An 11,282-nucleotide genomic window follows, 5' to 3' on the forward strand; every position below is an offset into this window, starting at 1 on the left:
AAAAAAAAAAACTGTCCAGATGACCTGACTGAAAAATGTTGGATTGTATACCTGGATTATTGAGCATGGACTGTTATGGTCATCTGGAAGCTTCATTCTTTTCAATATTCAGTTCTTAATTCTTGAGTCATTTTTGACGTCAAAACAGTATTTTTCTAGAATTCATTAAGTTTGCACGATAACGCAGTTCACTTTTAATCTTATGCAATAAAAACTCGACTGTTGTTAATTCATTCATTTATTCAACCTTTATTTATACAGGTTAGTCTCACTGACCTTTACAAAGTACCTTGTAGTGATAAACAACTTCCTATTTCCAGTAGAAGCGTTTGTTTATTTGAGCCACCTTTTATCCAAGGGTTTGGGTAATGCACCCTTGTCTGACTGAGGACCATGGCCTCAGATTTAGAGGTACTGATCCTCTTCTCAGCCGCTTCACACTCGACTGCAAACAGCTCCAGTGAGAGCTGAAGATCACAGAAAAATTACGTTGAAGTCCAACAGGACCACATCATCTGCGAAGAGCAGAGATGGAATCTTGAGGCCACCGAACCGGACTCCCTCCACCCCCTGGCTGCACCGAGAAAAACTATCTATGAAAATTATGAACAGAGTCTGTGACAACGGGCCGCCCTGAAGGGGTCCAACTTACTGCCGGCAATGGGAGCAAGAATCTTGCAATGATTGTTTAGGGACTGAATGGCCCGAACCAATGGGCCCCCAATACTCGCAGAGCACCCCCCACAGTGTGCCTAAAGAAACATGGTTGAATGCCTTCTCCAAGTCCTCAAAACACATGTAGACTGGATGGGCAAACTCACATGACCCCTTGAGGACCCTAGTGAGGGTAAAGAGCTGGTCCAGTGATCCACGGGCAGAACGACTATTTTTAGCTTTTATAACTTGGCAACTCTCATTGAAGACAAAACAAAAAATGTGGGGACTATATTTGTTTATTACCCAATGTAAAAAAACAAACAAACCTTACTTTACCTCAACAACTTTTCCAAATTTCATTTTTCAGAAAATGCAATAGGTAAAGAGTAAAGCAAATATTTGTACATACTTTCCAATATTCCACATTTATCCAGACCTGGAATACTAAAATCAAACTGCATATTTTTCAAGACTACATGCAACAACCCTGTTTGTAGACCATGACCCATTAGAGGCTTAACAACAACATTACATTGCAATACGGTAAAGTACAATTTAATGCAGCAAATAGCAGATTTACCCAGGGCTAAGAAAGAAGACGTCTGCAACAGGGTCGTTGGAATATTCAGACCCCAGACTGTACAGAAAAGTTTGAATGTCTGAACATTTTCTTCACAAAATAACACATGCACTTTGCCCCCAAAGCTCACTTACGTTTTCTATTGTTCCCATGTCCGGTTTGTGCCATGTCTCGATCTTTATCATAAAGTCGTCCTTCATGTACTCATTCTGAAAAGGCAGGAAAGAAAACAGATGGTATAAGAAAGTTTGGGTCAATCTTTACCATTTTTAGACACGAAAATTAGGTCCTAAAATAATGGAAGATGCAGACGACTCCCCCATCTCCCTCTGTCCTCACTCCAACTACCTCCATGTCCTCTCTAACTGCATCCACATGTCTCCTCTGTGTCTTTTTCCTGCAGCTGCATTTCTAACATCCTTCAACCAATATACCCACTGTCCCTCCTCTGGACATGTCCAAACCACTGTCCCTCCTCTGGACATGTCCAAACCACTGTCTCTGCTATGGACATGTCCAAACCACTGTCCCCCCTCTGGACATGTCCAAACCACTGTCCCCCCTCTGGACATGTCCACACCATCTCAGTCTGACCTCTGTACCACTTGTGAAATACAAGGCAGCTGGATGAGTTTACAACGTAAATACTCAAATGCAGCAAATCAACATTGTTTTGAGGAATCCTGATTCATTGAACGATACACTCATTCTAAAGAACAGCTGGCAAGATGCAGGATGGGGGTAAATTTATTTATTTATCCTAATATGAAACGCCCTGATGTGCACTGACCCAACGTGCCTAAACATCCTCCTGCCTGTACATAAGTCTGTGCATAACTCAATGGTTCAAGTGAGTGACTTCTTGTTTATTGGGTATATTATATTAATCTAGCTGGTTTTTGTTACTTTTTTGCCATCTTTTTTGTAAAATAAATAAATAAATCTGTATGCCTTTTTATAACTGTCTCTTGTTGTCCATGTTGTCATCATTCTTTGTTAAATCAGGTCTCTCTTGTAAATGAGTCCTCGAGGCTCAATGGGATTTACCGTCTGAATAAAGGTTGAATGAAAATTATTGGGTATACTAGTTTTAGAGCATTCTATTAAATTCCTCTGTGTTTGTATTTGTTATGTCAATAAATGCTTCTGCCCCCCCCCGGCACACTTGACATGAGTGATCGCTTCACACAATGTCCCACTCTGTCCTCCGGTTGTTGCCAATGCCAGGAGACAGCATGTCAACCACTGTTTTAATATGTCTCTACTGTATTTATGAGCTTCTTACATTGCAACTCATATTCCAGAATCTTATTCTCCTACATGACAAAACGCGTAGACGTGATTTATGGTTGTGCAGAAAGCTGAATCACATGTGCAGGGCATCATTACATCTCTCCGTAAACGTAAACGAGGGCACGTCTAATGGACCCCTAGTTCCATATTGACTGGGATGTTTAAAGGAAATGTGGTTGGATTCATGCGTACAAACAGTTTCGTATGTCTAGATTTCTTTGTGCACGTGCCGACTGCTGTTTTCTTGATTTAAGTGTGTGCCAAGTTTCAGTATAAAATCTACACAAGTCCTTGCACAGGCGGCCCCAGCCCTGAGAACCGACCAAACAACTATTGACAACACTCCCATGTTTCTAATTGATGTGTCATGTGACACAAAGTCATGCATCCTCTCCCCCTGCAACATTATCTGTAAATGTTCTGTCAAACAAACTGATAAGAACGAATGCCAGCTGGGACCGTTTCTGTTATTAGCACGACAAATATGAGAAAATCAAAGTACAAAAATAAGCTTTTTTGGTCTTATGTAATCCAAACTCAACTTCTCAACCTTTAGGAATAAGCAAGATACAATACATCCACTACCAATAGTTTTCATGGTAATATGTGTTCCAATAAAAAGCTTAGATTTATTAACTCACCGTCACAACTGCAGAGGAAAAACAATGCAAGAAAGAAAAAGTATATAGTTAGTAAAAATTCATGAACAGTTTGATGATTTGGTGGGAAGGTAAGCATCGGTGAGTTTGTTTGGCAGGAACTTACTGGTGCGACAGTATGGGTAAGCGTTCCAAGCCTTTTCATGAAAAACTAATGCTCCCTCTGGTGCAATCATCTTCACATATCCTGGAACTTTACTGGAGTGCACAAAACAGAAGGCAATGATGAGGAAAGGAACAAGAGTGTGCACATAATCCCAGTCTTCACTGCTTCAATAAGAAACAAAGATCACTCTATACAAAATTCTTGTGACTCCTTTTCTTTGGAGTTCAAAAACTAGTAAAACCTTGTGAGGGTGTGAAAAAACTGCCGTGATGTGAAGGTTGACAGCTTGTCCTTCAGCGTTGTGTATACATTTGTCTGAGTGAAGCAAAAGTGTGACATCTTTACAGCTTTATGTGTACGAATTAGAGCCCGGCCGATATATCGGAAGGGCCGATATTTTAGGCCGATTTAAACGTTTGGGGACAAATCGTATTGTGATAATTGTCCCATTAGGCACCAATATAAACACTGGGAACAAACCATGTCCTTACTTGCAAAAGGTGTAATTGTACAATGTATCCAGCAGAGGGAGCATGAAGACCGTTCAAGTCAAGGGTGTTCACTTAAGTTTCACTTTCAGCACAGCCGAAGCAGGGAGCATTACTGTGTAGAGTATTTTACTGAACAGAGCATGGTAAGTTATTTTAACTGATCTGTAAAACAAATCAATAATTCTCTTCAGTCCTCCAACCTGCTTGTCATTAGCTACGCGCCTCTCAAGTTAGCAAGCTAACGGTCAGATAACCTAGCATAGACTATTGCTTGTAAAACTTTATCCAGAACAAAAACTCTAATGAGGTAGAATATATCACCAGTTTATCGGTTATCGGCATTAGCCTCCTTCAACCCAACCCAAATATCGGTACTGGCGACAGCCAAAATTTCCATATTGATCAGGCTCTAGTATAAATCTTCCCAGAAACATTCTTGAACTACCTCAAATGACACTTTGGTCCAAAACCATTTCTAGCATTCCTTGTAGAGTTGCACTTCATCTGTCAACCTTCATGCCAGAGCTTTAGACGAAGATCATCTTGTGTTGAGAATTACATCAATTTTGGTCAAAAACAGGTTAAATTAACTTCATATGCAATATTTTGCAGTACTGCAGTACCTTGAATCAGTTGGTGCTTGGAATATGTGTTGTGAATGACACACACCAAACTTTAACTCAATATTTGTAGAAACCACTGAGTTAGAGCTGTTTTCGTGTCAGCTCAAGTGAATTAGCCGAGACGGTCATTTAGAATTGGACTGTCGTGGATGTACATCCAATCCAACAATTATTTTCTAAAAGTTTTATTAAAGCCTGTTCGGTGGCTCTTGAGATGTTTTGCTAACAGAACAGATCAACACAAAAACACAGGTGTAAACATCACTGCCTGTATGGCAGGCAGTGATAACGTTTAGGGTCGGGTGTAAATTCTGGGTCAATCCTAATCTTAACCCTGTGACCTGATCACTAAACCCTCAGATTTAAGTTACAACGCAGCTGTGGTGCAACACGTCAAGATGGCTGCACCGAGAAGCAGCACGACTCAAACCTGATTTAAACTAAACTAAGCAGCAAAATATAACGAAATAAAGAGCTCCTCTGCCTCGCAGAGCACGTCTCAGTCGTAACAAGTAGTTCCTCTGAGCAGCAAGAATTGATTCAACGTTTGTGAACTCTTCCAGGGAACATTTAACCAGGAGTCTCATTATTTATTTATTTACACACGACCTGATGGGATACGTCACATCATCTTTACCTGCTGCCCTTATCTGATAAAAGCTGAAAACAAAGAATAAAGTTTACTTTGCTTTTTCGATATTCTTCATGCTTTTAAGTGCAACCTCTTTAGAACACTGGTCAAATGGAGCGTTGATTCAAAAAACTGTTTTGTAGTGTAACCTTTTAAAGTTGATATTTACGTCCAAATACCAGCATTGTGAAAGTAATTTACAGCAGTAAAAAGTAAAAAGCATGTTATTTTGTGGTGATTCTATTTCTCCAAACAGCAGAGAAATGTTCATGTTAGAAGCCCCTACCATCTTTACGTCGTCCATGTGTAATACACTTTCTACCACCTCACCTTCTAGAACATTTTTGTATCTTTGTATCCAAACATGATGCATCGGAAACAAGTCAAACTTTCAACTTTAGTCACAACTGCTGATTACCTGTGCATGCACCGTGTGAAGACGTACCTCTTTAAATGGTAGATTTTATGTGTGTATTGTCCCTTCTCGCCTTCCTTTTCATAAGGCTCATTTTTCAACACCTCGATGCCTTCGCCTCCTCCGGTTTCATTCTTACTGGCCTCGGCCACAGAGTACAGCTGCCCTACTTGATACTGCAATAAATTTAAACAGAAATCACCATATAAACATGCAGTGAAGGACTCTCACCAAATAAAAAGGTAAAAAAGAGCCGAATCTCACTCGGCTGTTAGAAACCAGCTGGCAGCTCAAAACAAAAAAAATTTAAAGGCAGATTTTCCATTGAAATCCCACTGAATTATGTTTGTGGCCAGAAGCTGAGGCCTCCTATTGTGTCATTAATTTATTTAAATCACAGCCTATTTTTGTTTTTCTGTATTCTAGACAGTGAAGACCATTTTGCTGCCCACCTCCACCCACATTACACCCTCTGGTACCAGCTCTTCATGGTCTAATCAGCTGGAGTAAACTTGGGTTTTTAGTCCGGGAGCATCATAAACACCGTGCGAATGTTCTGCGCACACATCAGGCTGAATAAAAAATGAGGTTGTGTGAAAGTATGAGTAAAAATACTCAACTTTCCACCTGCTGTGAGAATGTGCGTACCACCACAAACTGTTTCAGTCCACGGTATCAAACTGCAAAGTACTGAAACTCACCTAACTGCACTGAAATATAACGGTTGGTTTATGAACTTAGGGGTACTTGAACACGTTTTCTCCTTAGTTTGAACATTTCTTCTTCTTCTTTCGGCTTTGCCCTCTTCAGGGGTCGCCACAGCGAGTCATCTTCCTCCATCTCACTCTGTCCTCTCTCCATGTCCATGTCCTCTCTAACTGCATCCATTTATCTCCTCTTTGGCCTTTAACACATGTGTGTCAAACTCCAGGCCCGGGGGCCAAATGTGGCCCTCGTTGACTATTTATCTGGCCCCCAAGATGTTCTTTTCAATGTAAAAACTTTTATCACTACTTTTATTTTCAGTAACCTTTGATTATGATGTCAAAAGTACAACAGAGAACATCAAGACCAATCAAACACTTGTTGAGGAACCTGTGATCAAGAGCAGATGTTGGTATCTAACTTGAGTTAACGTAGATTCTGAAACCAGCCCTTAGTTTGAAAAAGGTTTTAATTTTGGCCCCTGTTGTAAGTGGGTTTGACACCCCTGCTTTAACACAAACCAAGAATTTTGATTTGTGTTAAAAGTGCAGACGTTGAACTACACAACAGTTTTTAAATAGTGTTGATCGGCCAAGTAAAACCAGAGTTATGATCAATAAGCCACGCCAAGTTTTTCTAAATCATCGTCATATCTGAAGCGTTAGAGTGAGAGGCTGCAGCAAACATGGGCAGTCTCAGGGGAAAAAACACCCCACACTTTCACTTCCCACCCCCACCGAACAGATAAACAACCGCCCCCTCCTTTATGACGGAGGATCAAAGTTATTTGTCAAGTGACACAAGAAGAATAAGAAAAAGAGACAGAAGTTGAATAGAGTTCAGCGCGAGATAAAGTCACAGCGAGAGCGGGAGGGAGTCATGAGGTCTGAGAGATTTGTGATGATTAGCTTGTTTGGATTTTATAGAAAATATGAAAAATATTTCATTCATTCTGACATGAAAAATATTGAACACTACCATTTTCAGCCACTAGAGGACCCTCGACTGATATGGCAAGCCAAGTGTCTCATTAATAGGTAAAAGTGGCTATTAATGAGACACTTGGCTTGCCATACAAACCACCTTCATCTTGCTCCGGAGCTCCTGGAGCAAACGTCAAATCAGCTGCATGTCGCTGCGCCGCCCGGGCGAAGTGCAGCTGATGTGCCCATTAAAGTGCATTTATTAAGGAGAAGTTCAACTGACACACACCTTTACTATAAAGTCGAGCAAACAAATAATTATTTATTTATTAACCTTTATTTAACCAGGCCAATCCCATTGAGATCACAAATCAACACATTATCACAAATAATTGTTTTAAAGTGCTAATCTTGTTAAATTCTTGTTAAAGTCCTCCCGTGCACGCTCCCGCCATTTGGCAGCTCATCAATTTTTGGTCAGCTGGTGACGCGTAATAGATGCGACTTATACGGCAGTGCGACATTTAAGACGGTGAGTACGGTACTGGGATCGGCTGGAAAGTGGAAACCACGTGGATCGGTGCATCCACCACCAGCTGCAGGCGGTGCAACAAAGACTGTTTTATTGAGTTTCTTACTCAAGCCTGAGTGCGTGACCGCCTTAAACACAACAGAGCACTATTTTAATGTACATTTTCTAACTAACCTTTACGTTTTGTAATTATTCACTTCAAAGATTGTTAAATAAAAGATTATTGCACTCACCTCTTCCACAGAGACCGGCAACACAACACGGCTGAAGAAGAATGGAGACGTGGGACAGGGGACGGGGGGGACACAACAAATATGTTAGAACAACAATAACACAAAATGTAAACAATTCTGCAAAAAAATGTTGACGGTTCCAAAATGTTGTCCACAAATCCTAAATAACTTTAATAATTGGTTTTTAGCTCATTTTGGCCCCGTTTACACGAGAACGATCTCTGGAAACGATTTATTTCAACATTTTTTATGGAAAATCTAAATAAATAAATATACGTTATCCTGCTGAAGATTATTTAAACTATTTGTTTTCTAAGCCCAAATATCATAAATTCTGAGTGACGTAAGATTCAGTTCAATGAAGTTTCTTTATCACAACAAGTACGACACAAACATTAACTGAGAACCAGTTCACAAACTTTACAAAAACTTGTTGATCTTTTTATTTTATATTTGTGCTAAAACAAATATGGACATTTTTTACTGACTGGCCAAGCTTGAACGCTAAAAGATAATTATGTGTTTGAGAAACGGCAAAAAACTGGAACTTAAAAACATTTTTTTAAAGTAAAACAACAAATAAAAACTAATCATGATAATATTCTCATTATTTTCCCCAAGAAAGTTCAGTTTCTTTCAACGAAGAATTTTATTTTTCTTCATTTACCCGTTATTGATGCAGGTATTATTGATCCAGGTATTATTGATCCAGGTATTATTGATCCAGGTCGTCTCATTGAACCACGAGAACTCATTTTCAAGAGAGACCTGTTTAGGAGCAGGTGGTGGGGGTTAAGTGCCTTGCTCAGGGGCCCAGGGTGGGGCGAATGAGGGTGGAGGCAGGTGTGGGTGTTTCACCTTTTCCACCTACATTTTGATCTTGACGGTACCGGGAGTTGAACCTGCGACTTTCCGATCACAGGCCCATCTTGTAACCTCTGCGCCACCACTCCCCAAAGAAAACAGTGACGTTAAGATAAACTCTGCTAAATAATGTTCCATCACATTATTTGTCAAATAATTTCAGCTGTTTCTTTTTGAAAGGGAACAATGAGCCATCCTCCATCTCACGCCTCCCATGTCCCCTCTGATGGTGCTTTGCCACCGTCTCAACCCTCATCAGTTCCGCACCAGTTAAAGGCCAGTCCACTGCCAGTACCCCTCACTGTAACATTATATTTATTATTTACGGTGGAAAAATCATCTGAGAAGAACCGATAAGACGAGAGCCAAGTGGACTCACATCAATGGCAAGGCAGATAAACTGCAGCTGCATTTCTAACATCCTTCTACCAGTATACACACTGTCCCTCCTCTGGACATGTCCAAACCACTGTCCCTCCTCTGGACATGTCCAAACCACTGTCCCTCCTCTGGACATGTCCAAACCACTGTCCCTCCTCTGGACTTATCCAAACCACTGTCCCTCCTCTGGACATGTCCAAACCACTGTCCCTCCTCTGGACATATCCAAACCACTGTCCCTCCTCTGGACTTATCCAAACCACTGTCCCTCCTCTGGACATGTCCAAACCATCTCAGTGTGTCCTCTCTAACTTTATCTCCCAGGTGTTCAACCTGTGCTGTACCTCTGATGATCTCATTCCTGATCTTCTCCATCCTTGTCTCTCCTCAGGAGAACCTCAACATCTTCATTTCTGACACTTCCTGTTCTGTCTCCTGTCTTTTTGTCCATGTCTCTGTCTCCAGACCATACAACATAGCTGGTCTCACCACTGTCTTGTAAACTTTTCCTGTGACCTTTGCTGACACCTTTTGTCACAAATCACTCCTGAAACTTTTCTCCATCACTCCATCCTGCCTGGACTCTCTTCTTCTCTTCACCACACTCCCCATGTTCCTGGACCCCAAGTCCTTGAAGTCCTGAACCTTGGTGACCTCTGCTCCTTGTAGCCTCACTGTTCCACCTCCTCCCTCCTGTTCACACACATGGACTTTTGTCTTACTGGGGGCGGCTGTGGCTGAGTGGTTAGAGCAGTCGTCCTCCAAAGCAAGAGTCAGTGGTTTGATTCCACCAGCAGTCACATGCTGAAGTGTCCCTGGGCAAGACACTGAAGTCCCCATAGCCTCTGATGTGTCCCATCGGTGTATGGATGTGATAAAGCTCTGATTAGTCTTTGTTTAGATCTAGTAGAGTTCTGTACGAACGGGTAAATGAGGCACAGATTGTTGTAAAGAGCTCGGAGTGTCCTGGTAAGATAAAAAGGAGCTGTATAAGTACAGTCCATTTACATCTGACTTTCATTCCTCTTCTTTCAAGTGCATACCTCCACCTCTCCAAGTTCTCTTCCACCTGTTCTCACCTCAGATCTGTCAGCTTTTAAAACTTTTCTAAAAACATCTGTATTCCCCAGTGTTTTAATCTGACATGTATAGCTACAGCTGTGGTTGTTTTAAAGTGCTTTTATAACTAAAGCAGTAGTTTAAGCATATCTGAAACAACTGTCAGCGTGCCTGTGTGCAGGCTGGTCAGTTAATAGGATTAAAGTGGTTAAAAACATTCAGTGCTGTAAGACTGAATGAACAAAAAGCATTAAGTCTGTATTAGCCGCCCATAATCAGTGCTAACCATTTATTGCTCATGCCAATAAACACACACGAGGCTAACCTGAAAGGTGGATATGCAACACAAGTGTTTGCTCAGGTGAGGCCTGAATAAGAAGCCGAGCTGCTGGGTGCAGGTCTAACAGATGAACTCCTGCTGCAGCTAGCCGTTAAATCCGTCAGAGCAAAAGCTTAATCTGCCGCTCGCAGACCCACAGCTACAGGCTAGCCGGCTAGCTGCACTCCCCTTTAAACGCCTACATTGAACCAGCCGGGTCTTGTCGTCTAACTAAACGCGCAGTGCGTCTTGGTGTCATCTTAGCAGCCTGTTAACGCCAGTCGTTTTCATTCAAAAGCTTCGTTTCCTCCACGATGTAGCAACTCAGCAGCTAGCGCTAGCTTAGCAGCGTCTAAAAAAGACCGGCGTGTCCCGTTATCCACGTCCTGATCCACCCAGCTCAAAGCTGCCGTTTCACCGGCTGCACGGCACGAAAACACCCGGACAGCTGCCAACTAAACCGACGCTTCGGCCTCACTAACGCGTGCTTGGAAGGATGGGACTATCCGGTTAAATGTGCTAAAATGTATGTTTATAGAAAACACTTCAGACTCACTATTCCTTAATGAGCACCATCTTCGTCACGCGGTCTGCGGCTGCGCAGTAGAAACTGACGTCACACATCATCGACAAGTTAGTCCCGCCCAGTCCCGCCCTCTGGGATAAAACTTTCTCAGCTGATTTTATTTTTTTCATTCATTCAACCTTTATTTAGACAGGTGAGCCTCCAGGACTCATTTACAAGAGAGACCTGCTTTAACAAAGAGTGATGACAACAATGGACAACAAGACAACAATAAACAGTTATTAA

General features: G+C 41.6%; 1 protein-coding gene across 2 annotated transcripts in view; it reads right to left on the reverse strand.

Annotated features, from left to right (window-relative positions):
* The window catches only part of LOC119424755 (phosphatidylinositol transfer protein beta isoform), a 23,585-nt gene extending 12,511 nt beyond the window's left edge, over nucleotides 1-11,074 (reverse strand). For both annotated transcript variants that reach the window (XM_037692255.1, XM_037692256.1), the window contains exons 1-6: nucleotides 11,028-11,074; nucleotides 7,849-7,879; nucleotides 5,486-5,631; nucleotides 3,296-3,387; nucleotides 3,172-3,179; nucleotides 1,372-1,446 (exon numbers count right to left, since the gene is read on the reverse strand). In XM_037692255.1, coding sequence (XP_037548183.1) covers nucleotides 1,372-1,446; nucleotides 3,172-3,179; nucleotides 3,296-3,387; nucleotides 5,486-5,631; nucleotides 7,849-7,879; nucleotides 11,028-11,047 — 372 coding nt within the window. In that variant the 5' untranslated portion in view covers nucleotides 11,048-11,074. The remainder of the gene's footprint in view (nucleotides 1-1,371; nucleotides 1,447-3,171; nucleotides 3,180-3,295; nucleotides 3,388-5,485; nucleotides 5,632-7,848; nucleotides 7,880-11,027) is intronic.
* Between the last annotated feature and the right edge of the window lie 208 nt (nucleotides 11,075-11,282).

This window comes from Nematolebias whitei, chromosome 18, assembly GCF_014905685.2.
Source record: "Nematolebias whitei isolate Nwh7 chromosome 18, NemWhi1, whole genome shotgun sequence".
Classification (NCBI taxonomy): domain Eukaryota; kingdom Metazoa; phylum Chordata; class Actinopteri; order Cyprinodontiformes; family Rivulidae; genus Nematolebias; species Nematolebias whitei.